Source organism: Macaca thibetana, chromosome 7 (genome assembly GCF_024542745.1).
Source record: "Macaca thibetana thibetana isolate TM-01 chromosome 7, ASM2454274v1, whole genome shotgun sequence".
In the NCBI taxonomy this organism is placed as follows: domain Eukaryota; kingdom Metazoa; phylum Chordata; class Mammalia; order Primates; family Cercopithecidae; genus Macaca; species Macaca thibetana.
This window is the reverse complement of record NC_065584.1, coordinates 117,717,645-117,740,464: the sequence shown is the minus strand read 5'-3', so window position 1 is coordinate 117,740,464 and position 22,820 is coordinate 117,717,645. Positions and strand designations below refer to the sequence as shown.

The 22,820-nt window shown below is 43.2% G+C and overlaps 1 protein-coding gene across 1 annotated transcript in view; it reads right to left on the bottom strand.

Moving 5' to 3' along the window:
* The window catches only part of RYR3 (ryanodine receptor 3), a 566,751-nt gene extending 546,291 nt beyond the window's left edge, over positions 1–20,460 (bottom strand). The window contains exon 1 of the mRNA XM_050797588.1: positions 20,142–20,460. Coding sequence (XP_050653545.1) covers positions 20,142–20,192 — 51 coding nt within the window. The 5' untranslated portion in view covers positions 20,193–20,460. The remainder of the gene's footprint in view (positions 1–20,141) is intronic.
* Between the last annotated feature and the right edge of the window lie 2,360 nt (positions 20,461–22,820).

Sequence of the window (22,820 nt, the reverse complement as noted above, 5' to 3'; positions counted from 1 at the left end):
GGTTTTATTAACTGCATAATTTACACATATTGTTACTGTTTCCCATAGACTTATTTATCACTTTGTTTTAATTTAATTCTGTTTTTCTTACCATTTCTTCTTTCTTCTTAAACCCTCTTTCTATGATCATTTTTATTCTTCCTGAAATATATCCTTTAGCTAAGTTCTGTCTGTGGTAACCTTTCTTAGGTTTGTTTTTTTCTGAAAAATTTCTTAAATCTTTATTCTTGGAAGACAATTTCACTGAATATTCTATTTTCTCTCAGTACTTAATGCATAAATATATTTTCATGTATATATTTTTTAATCACAGAAGAAGAGCTAGAGGCATTGTCATTACCAAGTGAAGCAAGAAAATCTAAGAGTCTATTTCTAGTAAAACAATTAATTTGCTACCAAAAATTACTTAATTAAACCAAACTATGCTTCAGTGCATACTTATAAAATGTGGAATTAGCTAGTGATCTACCTTATAAGAACATTAGTGAATTCAACAGCTATAAGATAATAGGTGGAATGGATTTAAGAACGATTTTTTTGCCTTCTTAACTATGTGACTACACCCTAAAGTACTGAGACATCAAGAACATTTTAGAATTAGTATTTGGAATAGAATGAACTAGTTTTAAAAGCTTACTCTTTCAAAAGGTCCAAAGTATATTTATCGAGAAAAGTTAACTTTAGTATGTTTAGAAATATATGGTAGGATGAAGAGGCTCCATTCTGAAAACCAGCATTTAAAATATATTCTCTCAACTCTGTTCATAAAATTGCAAAACAAAAACAAACCAACCAAACAAACAAACAAAAAAAGCTCTGTCACTGGAGCACACTGCTCCTGGGGAAGGAAGCGACAAGGTGAGGTACTCTGCATTTATAGAGCATTCATTTTAGAGATGAATGAATGATAGAGCAAGTTTGCAGAGCTAGTAGCAGAGCTAATACTAAAACACAAATGCTAAACGCAGGGTTTAAGAGAATCCTGTGAAAACTAACATTTCACAGCTTTTAAGTTCTAAGTTTAATGCTATACACTCTATCTGTAAGACTGACGAAGGGGATTGATAACCCTGGGACTAGGGTAGCTCTGAGTAGCAGCTACAACCTATGGCACCCTGCTCCTAGCATGCCTAGAATTCCAGTTATTGCTCACTTACATGAATTAGGACACCGAAGACTGATTTTAAAATAGAACTATCTGGGAACATCGTATTAGTCTATCTTTAATACCCTAATTCAAATCAACTCATAAAAGCAGTAGAGATACCAAATAGAATCACGATATGAAGGAACACTAGTCAGGTAAACTTTGGAGGAGAGGAAGAGTAGGGAGGGTTAGAGCACAGGAGAGAGAGCCTCCTGGATGAACCAGCCTGTGGACAGTGCCTCCGGGCATATGTGTAGAAAGCTATGGTTGATTGAGGAAAATTGGGAGGCAAAAAATGGCATCATGGCGACTGCTGCCGTGAAGAGACTACTTCAGAGAGGGGGATGCAAAGACAGAGAAAACAAAGAAATTCCTCTGTTTGTTTTACTTAGTATAAGTTCTGGGAATAAACAGAAGACATGAAGAAGGAACACAGGTGGTTGCTGAATAGAAGACAGTGAAGCCCATAAAGAGGTGTAGCCTGATGATTTTGGGACAAAGAAAATATACCCTAAAATTTAAGCCTACAAGCACCGCCACTTGGAGCTAAGTTACTCACGAGATTCATTGGTTAGGATGGTGCCTCCATAGAATGTAACCCAAGGAAAAACTGTCCAGTCTGACTTATGACTGTTCTTGGCCCAGAGTGCCATATGCCTGGGTCAGAAGACTTCCCTGAAGGACCTCAGGGTTTGTGTACTTATACCCAAGATCATCCCCTTTGACCCATTCATACTGTCCTCTTGATTTACCAAATATTGCCTTCCCGACTCCCAACTTTTGCCTCCATTTCCTGTATTTTGATGACTATCTCCTTGGCATTACATTGCCACAGACAAACACAACAGTAACCATCTCTCCTTCGCACAAAGTCTGGAGTCTCCTATATTTGGGTACTATCTGTAGGCTGCTCATTTGGGCATAGACCAGTCCTATATACAGGCATCAAATGAAAAACAGACTATCCTTTGTCAAATTGTAAGAATAGATAATGTTGAGATGGCCAAAGATTTTGACGTTAAGGAGTACTGAGAACATTGAGAACTGGTGAGTAAGCATTTTTACCAACATAGCTCCAGCTTCCGGTACATATTCTGTTCCAGTTCTTTCGATAAAGATGCACAAAAGTGTAATTGCTCTACACACTGAAATGAGTGAGCCTGATGCTCCTTTCAGGGACATCAATTTCTTTTTGTCTCCATCAGTTCCACACTCATCAGACAACTTAATGAACTTTAAAACCCTACACAGATCATCAGTTTGAGCCAAGTATATCCTGGTAAATTTGAAGCCTGAGTTCTAGTTTTTATATACATCTTTCATAAGTTTTATTAGCAGTATTCATGTTCCTTGTAAGTGACTTCTCTGGAGACATGAAAATTTTCATTTCTTAGAAGACAAAATTAAATATTTCATGCTGACCACTCATTGAAACTCAGGTTAGCATTACATACCAGTTCTTACCCATATGTAAAACAGAGAAGAAAGAATCACCAGTCCATGTGCCTGAGGCATCCTCCAGAAACCTTCTGTAAATGGGGATGGGAGAAGAAGAGGAAGCAGGAAACTGTCCCTCCGCTTGCAGACCAGACTTGATAGACAACTACAGAAGTTCATTAAGCAGGGAGTAACTGCCGTTACTCTAACCATAAATTTCCTTTAACTGGAGTACTTCAGCCTACATTAGTATTCCATAGCTAAACTTTACTTGTGCTTACTGATATTTCCAGAGAAAGACTGAAAAAGGAAAGCAAGAAATAAAGAAGGAGAGACGCATCTGAAAACAAGGGAAAAGGGAGAGAAAGAGGAAAATAAAACCACAAGCTAGAAAAAGCAAGCAAAGGAAGAAGGAAGCGAGAATGAATAAGCATGAGAAGGAAGAGGAGAAAGTACTCTTCAAGTTTAGACATATTTGAATGAATGCTAAGTCTGGGTTTATTAAAAGGCTACAAAATGATTCAGGCATTCAAATGACCATATTAGATCTACAAACCAAAGTCTAAGACAACAATTACACCTCTGTAACATCTGGAAAGGAAGGTTACAAATCGATCTTAACTGAAGAACACGAAATATGTGCACTTATAATTGCTTATATGTAATGTTCCCAAAAGTATAACGAAGCTCTTGATGAAAGCACAGCGAATATTATCTGGGGCACTCACTTTAATGACCCCATATAGGTTAGTGATAGAGAAGGAGCCCATCTGAAAATGTCGCAGGGGACATTAGACCTGAAGAAAGGAACCTGAGAAGGAATAACGGAAGATTAGGTGAAAGAAAGGAGCTACGATGGGTGGCCCACTTAGTTAAGCACACTTAAAGGGAACAATAGGAAGCTTGAAAAGGAACAGACAAAGCACTCCAGAAAGATAAGGACGGTGTGGGCAGAGCTGCGGTAACAGCCCACACAGGGAACTCATGATACTACATAGGTGGAAATAGGATGGATGTAGAGTTTAGTTGGAACATGAGATGTCAGATTTCAATAAACTTATGTTTCTTCCCATTTCCTCCATTTCATTTTATTAGGTTGTTCTGCATATGTTTATTTGGCACATGCTATGGATGAAATGCTGTGTTGGCCATTAAGGCTATATTAGAAAACACAGCAAAAAAACTCAGAGTCTTGGACTTAATCTCAGGGGCACACACAGATACAACCCCCTTTTAAAATTTTATTGAAAAAGAGTCATTCCCATTAGAGGTTCACATTGCTTAACTCAGAATATAACCTGCAATTTCTGAATGTGGATTTTCATAAGTAACTAGGTAAGAAAATACCACTTGGAGGGATCTGAAGTAATACTTGCTGAATAGATCTAGTCTAATCAATGAGGTCATGCAGAAATGATTAATGGAAAATCATTCAAGTAATCACTGAGTCACTGTATACACAACTAAGAGCGCTGATAAAGGAAAAGAAAGGAAGAGAGAGAGAGATAGAGATGGGGAGGGAGGGAGGGAGGGAGGGAGGGAGGGGGGAAGGAAGGAAGGCAGGCAGGCAACTTCCCCTCCAGGGAGCTATTCAGTCTAGTGGAGGAAAGGAGATTTTCATAACATGAAGTAAAATTTGCACAATATGATCAAGCACCCGATTGTTTAGTTCAGAAAACAGTAATTAACAATCACTTTCCAGTTATGGTCCTTACTAAACCTTTAGCAAAATTTTAAACAATCTGATTGTGTTGATTTGAATTCTCTAATTTTTCTTCACTACTAGATGTAACCAAATGGTAGGTTCAAAGGACCAGAGCGATGGTAGCAAGGTCTATAAATGTGATTCAAACAAGGGCTGCACCACACTATCCCCGGTGGCTTTAAGAGAGCCCCTGTGTCCCACGGACTCATGGCTTTCTGTCAGAAGTGGAGGATCCATACACACTTAACAGTGTGAGGTATGAGGGATGCTGCTGATACTCAACTTTCAACAACCAGAGTCCTCAGTAACGCCTTTAATAAGACTACAGCCCTTCACTGCTCATCAGCTTCTGTTTTCTATATGTTCTCAAAGTATCTACTTTTTTTTGTCACCTTTAATCCTTTGGCCTGAGAAGGTGAATCACCTTCTATAGCTGTAAAACAGCTCTCATTCCATGAAGAAAAGTATAGATGTAACATGCATCTCGTCTTTCACTTCCATTCAAGGGGCAAGGCCAGTTCTCTGTCAGCAGAGATTTTTTTTTAATTAAACCCTAAGGCTTATCAAGTACACTATTTACAGTTGTAATTGCACAAATGATCTAGCATCAGATATGTAACAATAAGTTGAAGAAACTAATAGAAAAAGCATCCTTCATAATCTATGTCTATATAGTCTACCTTATCAAAACCATGCAGTAGTAAATTAACATAAGTATGTTCAAAATTTTTTAGACTTAATTTCACTTGTGTTAGCTAGTTCTCCATTACCTAAAGAATTAAGGCCAGATTGTCTTGATTTGCTCCCCAGTTTTCCAGCCTTATCTCCCAATACAGTCAGTCTTCCATGTACCTCCCTATACTCCAGGCTTTATAGTTCCCTGGACATGTCACATACTTTTATACCACTGAGTATTTCTTTATGATCAATCTTCTGTCTGAAATGCCCCTTTCACCCCATTTGCAACCTATCAACAACCTATAGAACCCCCCAGTTCAAATGTTGCCTCTCTTTTCAAATCTTCCCTGACTCCCTAGTCAAAATTAACTAATCCTTCTAAGATGTATAACTTTTACCTTTATTTAACACATTTTTGTTCTGCTTTATTGTTAGTTCCTTAGATGTCTAACTCTCTGACCACACTTTAAGATCCTTGAAAATGGGATTATGTATTTTGATCACCTTTAAATCTTCTCCAATCTTTAGCACACGCCTTTCACGTAGTAAGTACTCAACAAATGCTTGTTGGATGAATGGGTGGGTGGATGGATGAATAAGGGATAGCATCTCACATTCCTAACACAATAGTTAAGAGATGATTGCCAGGGGTCTTTTCCTATCTATAATGCCCATAGTTCTTTTAGAAAGATAGTAGCTTTGGTTTAGTTCAGTAGACATTGGGGGAAAAACAAAAAACCAAAAACCTCAACAGACTCGTGTAAGAAATAGGCCGGGCGTGATTGCTCACACCTATAATCCCAGTGCTTGGGGAGGCCGTGGTGAGCAGGTTGCTTGAGCTTAAGCATTCAAGAACAGCCTGGGCAAAATGGCAAAACCTCATCTCTACAAAAACTACAAAAATTAGCGAGGCATGGTGGCACATGCCTGTAGTCCTAGCTACTTGGGAGGCTGAGGTGGGAGGATTGCTTGAGATTGGGAGATGGAGGCTGCAATGAGCCATGATTGTGCCACTGCACTCCAGCCTGGGTAACAGAGTGAGACCCTGTCTCAACAACAACAAAAAGAAGGAAGGAAGGAAGGAAGGAAGGAAGGAAGGGAGGAAGGGAGGAAGGGAGGAAGGGAGGAAGGGAGGAAGGGAGGAAGGGAGGAAGGGAGGGAGGGAGGGAGGGAGGGAGGGAGGGAGGGAAAGGAAAGGAAGAAAGAAAGGAAGAAAGAAAAGAAAGAAAAGAAAGAACCTCATCATAATCCTCTGGGAATTCAGGACCCTACAGGAGAAATCTCAGAAGGCTCAGAAGAAGCTGTAGATTCTAAAGGAAGATGAGGACTAGAAGGAAACAGGAATCATACAAAAGTAGAAACAAGCTAAGCAACACAAAAGTAGTAAAGTACATTTCAAAGCCAAACAAAAATTAATCTTGGACCTTTCAATAACTTCAACTATCAATAAATGTCTTCCCTTCATCTTTAGATATGAGTGACGGCTGGGCTTATGCTCCTAATTGGCAAGTACACATGCCAGTGGAGGGGGCTGGTATCTGCTATTGGTGGTGCTCAAGAATCTCATGGGAGTAAAGGGGTTCTATGGAGTGGTTACTGGTTTGTATCTGGTACAGATTGTAGGATTTAAAAGCACACAGAAATTTTGTCCAAGGTACACTGACATCAAATAACCTTCAGTTTCTCAAACAAGCATCAGTTTGCAAACATAAGGAAATACAAAAATATGAACAGTCATCAAACTGGTATCAATAATATGTAGAGCAGACATATGTCCCATAAATATAGAATTGTCCTATATCTATTTTCCATTTTTAGAAGAATCTAGAAATATCCCATATGTGTGTTTAGTCCTGAGAATCAGGCAAATGCATATGTCATGTCCATGCCTTCCTGATTTCTCAGTCTTCGCAAGCTGGCTTCCTGTAAGTCATTGAGATCAGAAACTGAGACATTAGTCCCCAGATCCCCAACGGATCATTCCATAATATGGTTGGATTTTTACCTTTGTGTCAACACATACTTCAGTCTCAACAACCATGAGTGCACAGAGAGGGGAACTTAGCAGAGAGCTGAGTGAGGTGAGCACCTGGGCTGGAGGGGTAGCAGATGAGGATTCACTAATTCTTTCAACAACTCTTTACAGAGACCTACTACATGCTAAGCACCATCCTTAGTACAAAGAACATAGCAAAGAAGAAAAAAAAAAAAATTCTGGCCCCTGAATGCTTGCAAAGTAGGAGACAGACAAACAGGATAAATCAGTGTTATACACAGCTTGCTGGATGGTGACAAGCACCAAGGATGAAGAAAGGTAGGCGGTAAAGAAAGAAACACTTAACATCAGAACCCTCCTCTATTGATAGAAAGCACTGAGTTTTATCTAAGATATTAGCATCTACAAAATCAGATTGGAATAAAAATGGTGACATGAGTGATGTTGGGACTCTGTGCTCCTACTCCTTCTCCTTAAGATGCCACTTTTTTAGTGTACCCTTCCTTCCCCCATTTCCCCAGAAGATACAGGGTAACCTATGGTGAGCAGAATCTGCCACTGCCTTAGTAATGATTCTTTATATCCCAAATGCCACATTACCAGACCAAAGTTTTATCAAAGATAATGTCATAATCCAAGAGGATGTATACCAACATCTAAATTCACTCCTCCCACCCGCAGACAATATATTTGCCTTGGAGATAAAACCTTAATCCAAAAGACTATCTTGAATGTCAGGAGTTTCATGTACCATGTCATATGATGATAAAGAAGTCTGGGCAAGGGGTCATATCCTGTCCAGTGACATATTATACCTAACCTGTGGGCTAGATGAAGGTTAACCCTAACTCTCCTTTACTTCAAAACCTCAATAAACCTGCCTTTTAATCTGCATTTAATTGGGCAGTTCAGACTACATCCGGGAGCCTCTTCCAGCTTTGTGAGTTATTTGCCCACTTATGTGTATTCCACAGGCCTCACCAGCATGTGAACAAGTGGCATGCACTTAGCACAGCCAGAGACCAGAGCAAAGCCCAGGGGACAGTCAAAGTTATCACCTCCCAGATAGCTGGGAGTCAAGCACAGGCTGTGGTTGAGTTAAAAGTATGACTTGGATTGCAACCTTTACATGTTTAGAAAATCAAGTAAAAATGCATGCACACCCACAGGTTTTCACTTGGCTAAGGCTTCCAGGGTGCAGGTGGGAGAGCTATTTAGATTTTTTTCTCAATTAATTGAGTTAGAAATTGTAGTAAATAAACAGTTTAAGTACATCTTCCACCCCCCCATATCATTGAAGAGCAGCTGCTTCAGGATCCCAGGTGGCTCATCAAAGTATAGTCTGAGCATGGGTGCTGGGGCTCTGGCACGAAGAATCCTCAGCCACTGGGGAGTAGGCTCTGCCATTAAAACATGTATTAAATATCATATCATATATTATAACACAGGAGAGAAAATACACCTAGTACAAGCCAGGCACTGTGCTTATTGCAGCTCTACAAACGTAAATGACAAATTCAGAATTCACACTCTTGTCTACCTTACTGGAAGCTCTTAACCACTCTGTTGTCAGAGACTGCACCTGATAGTGGTGCTGACACAGATGATACATTGTTCGACAAGAGAGTGGTTAAGAGCTTCCAGTAAGGTAGACAAGAGTGTGAATTCTGAATTTGTCATTTACGTTTGTAGAGCTGCAATAAGCGCAGTGACAATGGTGACCTGAAAATGATGTGGTTCCAGAGAAACCATCGACTTTAAGATCAATAGTAAGAGAGAACTAGGACATTCAATGGAAGAAGAGTTGTTCTGGATAGACAAAACTTACATAGGTTGTAGTCATTTATGTGAATTGTGTACCATCATGCCTAATTATGAGCCAATATAATAAAATTTATGTACAAAAATAAATATGTCAGAGCAACTTTGATCTAAAATGTATCTAATTAGAACAGTGGGCTCTCTGTATATGGGATACAGTTTGATTATATGTCCCCGCGAAATCTCATGTTGAACTGTAATCCCCAGTGTTGAAGGTGGGCCCTTGTGGGAGGTGTTTGGTCATGGGTGTGGATTTCTCATGCCTTGGTGCTGTCCTCATGACAGAGAGGGTTCTTGTGAAATCTAGTTGTTTAAAAGCGTATGGCACCTCCCCCTGCTGCTCCCTCTCTTGCTCCTACTCTGGCCATGTGACACGCTTGCTCTTGCTTTCCTTTTCACTATGCCTAAAAGCTCCTGGAGCCCTCCCCAGAAGCCGAGCAGATGCCAGTGTCACGCTTGTGCAGCCGCAGAGCCACGTGCCAATTAAACCCTTTCCTTTATAAACTGCCCAGTCTCAGATATACCTTTCTTTATGGCAACCCAAGAATGGCCTAACATATGTCATCAGATGTCAATGTTGTCCAAGTTCTAACAAGCATGTGTGACATCTTTGTAGCATTTTATACTCTATGAAGTGTACTTTCTGAGGGCAGTCTCAAGTGCTGGGCATAATTAGACATTGGGGAGAAGGAAGCAGCAAATGGTAATAAAATAGAGCCTTGTTCTGGAGGATCTCAAGTCTGATCATTTCACCCTGACCCCTTCTCTGTGAATTAGTTACAATTTTCACCTTTCTTTAGATTAGGAAACCGAGGCTGGCGTTAATGAAACAATTCATCCATAGGGTTCACTTTTCTATTTACAACTTAAAATGTTAAACTATTGCTACTTAGCGAAACACTCAGATTCAGCACCAGAAGAAGTCTCCTTTCTTTAAGGAAATCAAAAGCCCACTCATTCTCTATTATTTGAAGAAATCTTGCTTTAGGTTTTTTTTTTTTAATTATTATTAAATTTCCCATCTATTAAGTTCAATTAAGCTTTCAGTCATTGGGACCAGATTTCTGAGTGAAATGAAGAATCAATTAGGGTGATCCAAACTAATCAAAAACAAGGTGCCATCAGCCTGTCCATGTGCCTTTCTACACACCTGTCACTTAAGGAGCATAGCAGTTTAGCTTAATACACATCTACTCTCAACCAGGGAAGGAAAATTCTTAATAGGGTTAAATAATCAATATGATCCAGTTTAATTCCATGGAAAGCAGAGGGAAAAAAGAGGGGAATAAGGTTTGATAGAGAGGAGAGAGTAAGAATCAGAGGCTTGGACAACTGCCCCAGCAGGACCTCTTGGGGAGAGGGCAGTGAAGTATGTAGCAAGGATCAAGCTTTGCTTCAGGTCCATGCTTTGTATCCTTAGATATGAAAAGCCAGATCTTTACAGCAGGATGACCTTGTGTTATTAGAAATACAGTAAATTCCCAGAGTGGTTAATTTCTACACTTAAGACATAAGTTGTAAAAAATGTCTCCCCAAACCAAAGACGATGAATTTTTGTGTAGTTGAGGATTCTCCAAATCATGTTGCCCATCTATTGACGTAATTTAAAATTGCCCAGGGAAAAGTCAATCAGCATTTGCATCAAGAGGCTTTGCAAAGCAGATACTCAGAACTGACCTGCCAATCTGTACTCCCAAGGCCATGAACACTGCAGGCTCATTTCCATTCACAAAGCCCGCTCATATTTAGAGTTAAGCAGAATGTCAGGCATCAAGACTATGGAATAATCCCAGGGGATCGTCCCTTTGTACTTTCCAATGATAAAATGACTGTGCAATGACATTTGGAATAGCTAGTGTGACTAATGTCAATGTTTACACTGTTTTGTTGAGACAATAATAAATAATATTTATTGAGGATTTATGATATGTTGAGCACTGTTCCAAGTACCTCACATGGATTAACTCATTTAATCCTTGCAACAACCCTCTCAGATAGGCACTATGATTACCCTCATTTAACATGAGGAAACAAGAACAGAAGTAAGGAAACTTCCCCAAGGTCATACCTTTCAACAGGAAAATTTGTGTAGCACAGAAGCATGGAAAGGTTAAATTAATTGTTATAAAGTTATCTGAAGTGACTGATATCCTTGCTACCTCAAAAGAAGTCTCAGCTCCCTCTTGACCCGGAGCTGTCAAAAACAACAAACATTAAGATGTCTTTTTCATTGACATAACTTCAGTAACTTGTTTAAGACTGGGTGGAGATCATCTACGTAACTTCCAGTAGCTTGTTTAAGACTGGGAGGAGAGTAGTTGGTCAATACATGTTGAATGCACGCCCTGCTTTCTTTAAATTTCATGACATCTACATCCATATGACAACTTTAAAGGGTGTTTTAAAGACTAGCAAAATCTGAATTCATTTTGATGATAAAGTCTATCATCTATTAAGCCCATTAATCTGTCTGCCTGCCAATCTCTCTTTTACACTCTGTGATCAATGATACACTGTCTTTAAGGTTGACATTTTTATCCAAGGACCATGATGTGTATTGTGAGCCTGATCCTATCATGAAAATATTCATGCATTCTAGGGAGTGCATTCATTCAAACAGATTCTGAGTGCTCATTCGCAGCTGCCCACTGGCAGGCAGCTCAGAATCCTGCTGCAGATGTGTTTTGCTTGACTGGCAGTGTTGAGAATTTTTTTAATTTGAATGTACAGATCAGACCTGCCTCTATTTGCAAATAAAGCCCGATTTACACATTTAGCTACCTGCTTGACCCCAAAGTGTTTAGATTTGTGAACTTTCCAATCTATAGGTACCTGAGGACTTGGCATAAACCAAATGTAAGACCTCTGCGTTCCTGGAGTTCATAATGTATGGCTCATACTTTAGGCTGAGGGGAACATTTTCAGGGAACAGGGCAACTATTATTCCATACTACTCTCTCCATATTTACATATCTAGTTCTCCTGAAGGAAATCTGGAGTTTCTTTAAGCCATCTCTGAGATATAATCATTATTACCATGCCTTTACAAATGGTTGAACTAGGACCTGGGAAGGGCAGGCAATCTCACAGGCATCTGGCGATAGAAATGCTGCCAAATACAGCAAGTGCTTTACCTCTGACTTTACCCATCATTTGACTGGTATGTTCTTTGCTATGTTTTTCTCCTAAAATGCCTCTTGCAAAGAGATGAGATCTGTTCAAGACCTCACTATAGTTTATTCTTGAACTGTTCTGTTCTAGCCAGCCTGGAGAGAAGAGAGGATTACTTGGACGAGAACCACTGACATAAACTGAAACAACAGCCAAGTGTCCTGGGTGACTGAGAAGGGACTTAGGAGGGGTTCATGCTACTCCAGGACCAGCTGCCCTATTTTGATCTGATCTCTTGGATTCAGCTTCTGGTTCTAGCCAATGGGATCTCTCTTTCTGCCCTAGTATTATTTACAGTCTGGATCTGGTCCATGGTATAGAGCACCATGATTCAAATCAATACTTCTCCCACTGCGGACATTTATGTGCCATTGATGGAGAACTTTCCATTCCTTCCTGCAGTCCCGCTGACTAGCTCTCTCTGCCTAGCCCCATTAGAGAATTCAACCGTGAAATTTTCAGAGTTGATGCCAGTACCTATCACTGGTGGGGTGAAATGCCTGTACCTTCCAGTAAGAGCTTTTCCTATTTGCTCTGTTAGGGGATAAGCAGCTCCCCTTAGCACTTTCCCTTTTTTGCTGTAGGAATCGCTTTGAAATGGTTTCAGGGTCTCTGGGGCATTTGCTGGGGATTAGTATGAGTGACACGTCAATGAATACAATAACTGATAATGAGGTTTTGTCTCTCAAACACTTTTCTACTTCAGGAAGAAGGCACCTTAGTTCTCATTTTGATGTAGAGTCACCTTATCTTACTGTTTTCTCTGATTATGAATTATCTAAAACAAAGTATGTATTAGCACCAGTCCTGATGGTGCATAATGCTCTTCTGAATGTCTGAAGGTTGGCCACTCTCTCCCAGGTAACTCAAGGCTTCTTCTCCTCTGCTCAAAGGTCTAAATAAAGATGGAGTCTGAACCACCATCTCCAGAACCCAGATTCCTGTGCTTTGATGTATATTTCCTGCTCAGGGTTCCCCAAGAACCAATGCAGTGCCCTACTCAGGCTTGCCCACTCTCAGCAACGCTCCCATGTGCTCTCACCTTTCTCCAATCCAATTCCTGTTCCTTCAGGAACTGGCTCTGCTCAGCTGTTAATGATGTTAATCATTAATAGTACCTGCTGAGCTAACAATCTTGCATTTCAGCATTTTAATATGGGGAATTTCTTGAGACACTGCTTTATCCCAAAGACAGACCAAGGAGAAAGATACTCTTCTGGGTATCTGCATGGGTCACCATGACACTGACACCGACCCAGACTTTCATCCCTACACTTTTACAACGGGTGTGCTGCCTTGCTCATCACACTGGCTGGTTCCTATAGCATAAACCTACTTACAAACTGAACTCAGTAGAAAAACTGTTGATGGCCTGTACAATTCTGCACAGACAGCAGCAGATCTGTCTCCAGAGCTCTCTCTGCCTCCTTTGCACTCTGAAGTAAGCGGCAGCAAGCAGCTGTCACCCCAGAGGGAAGAGTTCATGTTGAGTATAATTTCTGAATCTCTTTGTAACCTGATTTTAGGATAGAGTGTTTGCTTTCCTTCTTCTTGGGCATTGAATCCAATAATAACAGGATTCCTCAAGTAGACAAGCCTGTGCAGGAGCAGAGAGACCTGAAATCAATGGGGAATGTACTGTATAGGGTGTGGAGGGTGAAAAAAGAAGGCCCTGGTGTCTCAGTGCCTCCTCCTTGTAACGCTATGTCCCACCTCAAAGGACAATAGCCCAGTGTATGACTGTAGAGTCAGCAACGTACTCTAAGCCAGAGGAGGGGAGAAGTGCGTGTGAGGAGAGGAGGTATAGCTCTTTTATTCTGGAATACTGCATCATCAGTCTCAGAGATGATCTGAACTTTGTTTTCTAATTCTAACAACTGGGAATCAGAAATGACATAAAGAGAAAAAAAAAAATCTTGGCATCTCAAGAGACTCATCCCTGTAGCAGGATCAGGGCTGAGGTGCCAGCACTTTTTCTTCCCTCTCTCTGAATTGAAGAGGTGCTATGATGGCAAAATTCACTGAACCAAAGGAAACTGCAGTGACTGGAAATGTCTTTGTCCCTAAAACACCCCCACTGGCTTCCAAGCAAGAAGATGGCTGAGAGGACACCAGCCTGGGGCCTGGAGGACCCAGCGTGGCTCCCCAGGGAGAACTGTGGCCCTACAGCCTCACCACTGGCTGGGCTCCCCACCCCCAGAAGCATCTGCTTCCTCTAGGTGCAGCCAAAAGGAACTGTTCAAAGGCCCCAACACCCTGAGTAGACATGACTAAAGCAGCAGAATCCCTGGGAGGAAAAGCCGCTCTGGTTTTACAGGAAAGCAGGTCCTCAATGCTTTGAGCGAAAGAAAAAAATGGGCTCATAAAAGAAACAGGAGGGGGAAGAGGAAGAATAGCTACGAAAGGAAGAGCTATGGGATTCAATAAGAAAAGGCGGTCCTATGGGAAAAGGTAGCTTTGGTAATTTTCTGAGATGACGAAAACAACTCTGAGCGTTCTGTTTGGTGGCGAGGACCCTGGGAGGAGCCTACCTGGCCTTTGGAAGATTATCACACCCACTGACTTGACTTCTCAAGTCTTTTAATCAAATACCTTAAGAATAGTTGTAGTTGGCTTTAGGGAAGGAATTGCCCAGAGATCCTGGGGTGAGCCCAACACCGGAGGCTGTCCAACAGCTCTGGGATGGAGGGAAGGATCCGCAACAAAGACCACGTTAGAGATGGGGGCGAGTGGGCTGGTTTTCCAGCAAGATCTGATGATAAGCAGGGTCGACTTCCTAGTACAGGAAAGACACAATGACAATGTCCTACGAAACACAACCTATTCACTCATTTGCGGTAATACGTCTCTCATGTGGAATGACTGTTTCCTCTCACAACACTTCTGTTAATGCAGGTTCTATCTCCATACAGTGGGAAAAATGAAACCTCAATTTTCTTACATGACTCGTTGAAGGTCATAGTGATCTAGACCTAAAAATACGAATTCTTGCCTCTAAGCTCTTTTTTTTTTTTTATTACAGCATCCCACTCCTACTGGATAAATCTTGTATTAAGGGTAGCTTCAGGAACATATCTAATTTAGAAAGGTTTATACTGATATGAACTTGTGGGAAATTAGCTGAAGTATTGGGTTCTTAAGACCTAGGACCGCCTGGGTCTGCACTTGAGATTGGTAAAGATATTCGGAAGAATGCCAAGTCAATTAGAAGATGATGGAGTTGATGGCTTCTAAGTTAAAAATTCTTTAAGTAGTAAGGTAAAGAAAAAGACAAATTATAAAATAAAGATTCCTTTCCATGAAGGTGTAAAAACAACACAAAGCAAAGAGGCAAATAAGCACATATAGCTACATCTTATTTAAATACAAATCCTTCAAAAATAATCATCAGAGTATTTTTCTCTCCAGATACATTCCTCCCACTCTTTTCTTTTTCACCGTTTTTTTTTTTTTTTTTTTTTTTTTTTGCCCTCAGATCAACCCTAAGAAGCTGGAGAAACCAATATTAGAAACTAAAAATTGTTAAATAACATATTTCACTTGTGAATATTTCACTGGATTACACTTATGAAATATGTTATTTAACATAGTTAATAACTATTCCTTGCTTAATAATCACAGTAGCATAAGAAAAAAAACACATGCACAGATGTTAGACACACATTCTTCAACTGCAGACCTATCCCTTGACCTCAGTCTTTATAAAGTGGGCCACACTGCATTCCAAATATTTCCAAGTTTGCAGTCATCACCACCTCCTTCCCCAGGAGCTCAGCAGCTTAAAATCCTTAGGACAACCCTGGACAGGGCAATCTGGTCTTAGCAGAGAAGGTGTGTGCCACCACCCCCCTACTGCTGATGCGGCCTTTCTGATTTCAGTTCATCACTTTGGAAAAAAGGATCCAGCCTCCTTCTCACAACAACGGGAACGTTTCCCTGGAAAGGGGGGGATATTGTGTGTCCAGTCGGCTGATACGGGTCTTTAATCAGATCAGCTTGAGAAGCCAAGGAAGGAGAGACTGAGAAGATGGGAAGCCCTGAAGTGACCTTGGAAGGCCCAGAGTGTGGGAATATTCTGAGTGTTGTCATTTTAACCCTCAAACCTAACTCAGCAGGAGAGCTTATATTTCAGCTCTGCAACAACTCACACCACACGTGTGGGTATCTGAGGTCTGCATTTTATCACTACCTCCACTGCTACTCACTAGCACCTACAGCCTGGAGGAAGGTGTCCACCTCCTTTCCCTTATCTCCTTAAGGAAAATCTACCAAAACACAGGCTTCATGCAGCTGTTATGTAAATGGTCCCTTCTGTGGGGAGAAGAAAGCAGGCATCCATAAATCACCAGGTACAAGTTCACTGTCATTCCAACCCAAGACAACGCGCTCTGGGGAGGGACCAGAGACACAAGCTCACGTGAGTGCTACAGCTCAAATTCAGGAATTTGTCCTAGGCACCCTGTAGGCAGGAACCCAAGATAAGGGAGCAATCCTTGATTTTCAGCCCAAGTGCCTTTTCTTATCCCTCGAGAGCTGCAAATTTAGATGAAGGAGGACAACTTTCTATGGGGAGGGCTAAATTAGGCTGTCTATGACCAACCTTTAATTGAAACTAATGCAAATAAATGTCTATCTCACTCTGAGTTCTGTTTCAATTAACATTGTGGGGCAAAGGCAGTTGGCAAGGAGAACACTGTGACATTTTAAAAACAATAAGCTAAGGATTAGAGTTTTGTCGTGTTTTGTTTTTTAAATGGATACTGTAGTCTAAGGGGAAAAGTAGGAGAGAAAAGTTTTCTCCTGGCACTCTCGAAGCAGAATGTGGTGCCAGCCGCTCCACCGACTGTCTGAAGATGGGGTAATTGTCACTTCTCACCATAACTTCTTGCTTTCAGATCAGCGGCTGGCAGGTTTATCTGCTTCAGAGCAGCTTCAGAGCCACGTCAATGACACTGGCTACGTCAGCAAGAGCAATCGGAAGAGAGGAGGATGCCACTGCCAAGAGCAGTGGGAGGGAACATTTTAGCCTTCAAGATTCTATCTGTCTAGCTGCCTGATTCTAACTGGCATACATGACTGTCAGTGATTTCAGAAGGCCAGAAGAGGGTATATAGTTTTAGACTGCCTCCTTAAGGCTTGGGGTACAGTAGCATCTAGTTAGCATGTGTTTAAGCTTCCAAAGCCCTTGTTTAGGTCTTGTTCTCTACTTAGGAGAGGGTGAGCTTCCAAACGTATCAGAGGCTATAACCAAAATGAACGCTACCACAAATAAGTGTTTAAAGCCACACCACACACACCTATAGTGCTTACTGCAGTAATTCTGGCTCATTTCACACTATCAATAGTTCTAGCTGCTTTCATTTTTGGCACTATTATAACAAACATGACGCTACAACCACTAACAATTTGATTAGGATCCTTGGCATTATGCTATTGTATGGTCTTTTTTTGTAAGTAGGTTAAAAGCTTCTGCTCTCTGGGATGGCAATCCTTTAAAGTTCATGGTTACAAAGATATGATTCTATTCCATGGTCCAGTATCAGCCACCTTTTCATCCAGGACCATGGCAATCTGAGGAAGCATTATATATAACTAATACATTGCCAAAATGCTTTTAAAGGTGTTGTTTGAGGAGGAGAAAGAAAGCCTAAGGCAAAGGTAACTGAATGAGTTCAAAGTGAAATAACTTCCCTAACCCAGACATATCCAAAGGAGAGACAAATCCCACCGCTAGCACAAGCCTGGTGTTCCCAACTACCCTAAAGTCAAAATGCTGTGCAGAGATCAAAAGCTTATGGCTATTGGATTCCAATAAATCATTTTGTCAAATTCACGGATGAAGAAGGAGGATGCCAAGCTCAGAAAGCTGCAGTACTCCTCTTATATTCTTAAGTATATTCTTAAGACTATATATAACATCTGGCGTAACGCTCAATGCCAAGCTCTAGCGGGAATGTAATTTAACATTGTATAATGAAAATTACCAATAACTTGTCAACAGCTATGGCCAAGTCACTTGATTTTCTGTGCTTCAGTTTCATCACCTATTTCCTTCCCAGTGAACTAAAAATTAAGATGTTAAGGTGTCTCATAGGGTGAAGAAATGAGGAACACACCTTAAAAAATACATAAGGTGATAACTAGAAGGAAAAGAATCAATAATGCCACATTTGAATCACTGCCCCTATGGTTACCTCCAGCACTCGCTCTAAGCCATAAGTGATATGTAGTTCTCTGCAACAGGGGTTCTGAACCTGGGTCCTTGAACCCCACAGGCTGTCATGGGTGTACGTTAAAAGAGGTCCACCAGCTCTGATCTCTAGGGCAGGAAGCCCAGCACACAAAACTTAAGAACCACTACTATAATAAACCTTGGCTACAGGTGTACCAAAAACAAACAAAAATAAAAACACTTACAATGCCAGATGGAGAGGAAAAGTCAGGGAAGATGGCTCAGAAGCCAAGAGAAAAGCATGAGATAAGGATCTCACGAAAACCACCACCTTCGTAAGCCTCAAGTCCCTGGGACATCTATTCAACATTGACCCTATCGGTCTGAAGATAATTTTTTCAAGCAATAATGCCCAAAAGATCATTAATAATAAGCAGAAGAAATTACTGATCATGGAGGACACAAGGCAGAAAGAACCTGAGCTGCCACCCATCCATTACTAAAGACACCTGTCAGAGGGACAAGCAAAGGATTTCATGGGGCTTTGAGGGGAGCAGGCAGCTTTATAAAAATAGGGTTGTCATGAATTGCAACTACGGGGCCATCTTGTGTGCAGTGTGAGAGATGAGAATGGAGTCTGGGTCTGCAGGTCAGACCGAGGATGAAGAGATGAATACTGTAGCCTCTCAGTAGTACCAGCAGGCTGCCAGGTACTTCCATACCCCTCCACCCAAATAAGACCCAAGTCCTAGCTTTGACAAAAGAACCACGTTTGGAAGAGAAACTGAAAAGAATTGGAAGGAAGCACTTTGACAGGAGGAGAGTGGTTCAAAAGATGGACAAGAGGTAAGTTGTGATCTTCGAAGACCAGGTCATGGGTGGGGGGGGCACCCTTATAGGGGAGGGAGAGAGGGAAAGAAAGAATTTCATTCTAATTCCTGACAGCTAAGCAGTGCATATAAAATTATCTAAGATTTACAGACCAATTTACAGTTTACCAAACATTATGACATTCACAATATCATTTAATCCTTATCACCCTGAAACGCTGGCTATATTTTATTTTACACATGAGGAAACTGAGGCTAAGTAGGGCGGATTATGCGACTTGCTCAAGGTCACTTGGCTGAAATCAGCTCTAGGATGCATCCCCAAGGCCCCCACCCCTCCGGGTGGCCGTCCACCTTGAAAGTCTTTGCATTATCTCCTATAGCGCAAGGCTGGTGTGGCTGCAACAGACTTCACCCCCTCACCCCCAAATCTGGGATGGAGCAGCGCCCTCAGGTGCCAAGGAGGGGACCTGAGTGACGCGGAGCCACTGACTGGGGTTTCCCTGTCCTGCGGGGCTCGCGGGAGCGGGGAACAGAAGCCACAGCTCTCGAACCCACGGCAGGCAGTCAGTCAGGCTCCAGCAGCAGTTGCCCGCGTGAGGCTTCACACGAGAAGGGCAGCGCTGGGTGAATTCCCCTCTGAGCGATCCCAGGGCTAGGACCTAGCGCCTGCGCCCGCTTCTCCCACTCGGCTCTCCACGCTCCCCCCTGCCCCGCTGGCTCCTTCCCGACGGTTTCCCGGTGCGTGGGGGCGCCTTGGAAGAGGAATGGGGCTGGCGTGGAGTGTGGAGGTGTCAGAGGGCCGACCCCGGGGCGAGGGCTTCCAACGCCGATCTTTTGGGTCAGGACAACCACGAACAAACCCCTGCTGAAGTTTGGGCATCAAGGGTTTCAGACCAAGTAGCAAGTTGCCTGGAGAGCGAGCGGTCCTAGGTGGAGGGTCTGGGGCAGGGGTGGCAGTAGAGGAACAAGGGAGAGGCAGGAGATGGTGCCCCTTTCCACGCAGCCCCTCGCGGCCCCGCGGGTAGGTGGCTGGTCCGCCTCTGCAGCCCGCGGGTGCGGAGAAAGCGCCCGGCACCGGGCACCCGGCACCGCGGCGCGGCGCAGCGCAGCCAGCCCCTCCTCGCCGCGCTCCGCGCTCCTCCCCGCCTGCCCACGGCCTCGCCCCCGCCGCGGAGACTCACAGTCCTCAGAAACTGGATCTCGTCCTCGCCTCCTTCTCCCCCTTCGGCCATGGCTCCCGAGGCGTCGGCGGTGCCCCAGCCTCCGGCGCCTCTGCTTCCCCCGGCAGCCGCTCGGCGTGCGCTGACTGCTGCTGCGCTCTTTCTCCTCCTCCTCCTTTTCGTCCTCGTCCTCCTCCTCTTCCTCCGGCTCCTGGCTCAGCCTCAGCCTCAGCAGCGCCTAGCTAATCCCCGACCATATAGGGAGCTGGGCTAACACTCCACTGCACTGCAGAGCGCCAACGCCAACCAAGCAGTCCGCCCACCCCTCTCGCCTCTCGCCCCAGCCAAGTGCGCTGCGGCCGCCCGCTCGGTGGAGAGCGCAACGCCGGGCGCGTCGAGCCGGCGGGGGCGGTGCGGGGGCCCTGGGCCGGCGCGGTGGAGCCTCCCCCGCACCGCTGGGCACCGCACCGCACACTCAGCGGAGGCGCGCGCCCCGCGGCGACCGGAGGATGTCCCCTAAACTGCTCCGATTCACAAACAAAGGCCAGTTGCTTAGCTCCAGCGCGCCCAGACTGGGTACCAACCCTCTTCGCTTTGCTCGCTTTGCCCACTTTGCTTGTGCGCGTGTGTGTGTGTGTGTTTGTGTGTGTGTGTGAGAGAGAGAGCGAGCGAGAGAGAAGGGGGGGAGGGAGAGAGAGGGGGGGAGAGAGAGAGAGAGAGAGAGAGAGAGAGAGAGAGAGAGAGAGAGAGAGAGAGAGAGATCTGGACTCGAATCCCTTGCCGGGACCCGCGTGCCTTGTTGGGCAAGGAGAAAACGGTGCAGTGAGGAGCCAGGGTGATTGTCCACTCATAACAAAGTTTGCAACTCCCTAGATAGTCCTCTCTACACCTTAAGAGAACCCCTTCCCCTCTTCAAAATTGGTAAGTACACTTTACCAAACCGCTGGATTGTCCAGGGTTGCTGTGACTTCTCTCTGTACCCCAGGGAGCTCCTGTTCCATCCTCAGTTTGGAAGTCAGGTGGCATCACAACCCTTCCTGTCTGCCCACCCCTAACCTTCTTCTGCATTTTAGAGTTCCAGCCCTGTGGACTCCAACGGGGGTAGAGAGGAGCACAGTTACGGGAGGTTCCCTTCCAGGTCCTGAAGGCTCCTACATCCCCCCCAGCCTTAGGTCCTTTTCCATGGTTGGGTATTGTCAGATTGGTCCTTGTCTAGACTGACGGTGCAGGGTGCCCCCTTCTGTTTGATGGCCGAGAAGCTCCGAGGCAAGAGACTGTTCAAGGCAAAAGGCACCAGACAGGAGATGTAGATTTAGGAGGAAGTGCAACTGGGAAGGTGGTAATTCTGGGCTGATGGTGGTGGAAGACGCTGGAAACCCCAAGCCATTCCACAGCTGCATATTACCGCCTCCTTGTGGACGACCTCTCTCTCTTGATTCTACCTTAAGATCTCTTTCCTGAGCTTCGGTCCCACAATCTCTGATGAACATCAGAAATGCTAAGAAAAACAATGTTTTTTTCTTATATTGTACTCAAACTGCTACCTTCTAGAGGCTGCAGCTTGGGTCTTGTGCCTCTTCTGAAACCTGCCTAGAACAAGTCAAACCATCTCTACATTGTAGCCCTTCATCTCTTAGAAGACATCTGCCATGCTTGTCTCTATGGCCCACCATCCACTCTTTTCTTCTGGCTAAGGTTCTTCTTACCCCCAACTTTCCCTGTAGTATAGTTTCCAGAGCCTATGTCATCTTTGATGGCCATATAAGCATTGCAGGTTGTCTTCTTCCTGAATTGTGCTCTCCATCCTTGTTTTGGGCAGTCTTTATGTGCAGCCTAATATTGGATTGGCTTTTGGGGAAACATCAATGACACTTACTGTGTTTGGAGTTAACTAGAATTTCTAGATTTACTTTTTTTTTCCTCCCACGTGAACTGCAAAAGTCAGCTCTTCTCCATCTTGATCACGTGCAAGTGCTTGAGTAACTGTGGGCACGGTGGCTCAAGCCTGTAATCCCAACACTTTGGGAGGCCAAGGTGGGCCGATCACCTGAGGTCAGGAGTTCGAGACCAGCCTGACCAACATGGAGAAACCCCGTCTCTACTTAAAAAAAAACAAAAACACACACATACAAAATTAGCCGGGCGTGCTGGCACATGCCTACAATCCCAGCTACTTGTGAGGCTGAAGCAGGCAAATCGCTTGAACCCGGGAAGTGGAGATTGCGGTGAGCTGAGATCACGCCATTGCACTCCAGCCTGGGCAACATAAGCGAGATTCCATCTCAAAAAAAAAAATATATATATATATATATACACACACACACACATATATATAGTGTGTGTATATAGTGTATATATATAGTGTGTGTGTATATATATACAGTGTGTGTATATATATATTCCTTCCAATTATAATACACAATCATGTATTGATGTCTCTATATGTGAACCTTTAAGATATTTTTAAAGCTAGAGTATGCCATGCAAGGTGCTAATTATTACTAACCTGCGATATGGCATACCTTCAGAATACTAATAGAGGCCCTCTTGGATTAACTTTCTTACTTTTGATTAAGCTTATTTAATGGTCAAGAGCTTACCCAAGTCAGAAAAATAATACGCATTGAGTACTATGCTTATGACGTGGGTGATGAAATAATCTGTACACCAAACCTCCATGACATGCAGTTTACTTATGTA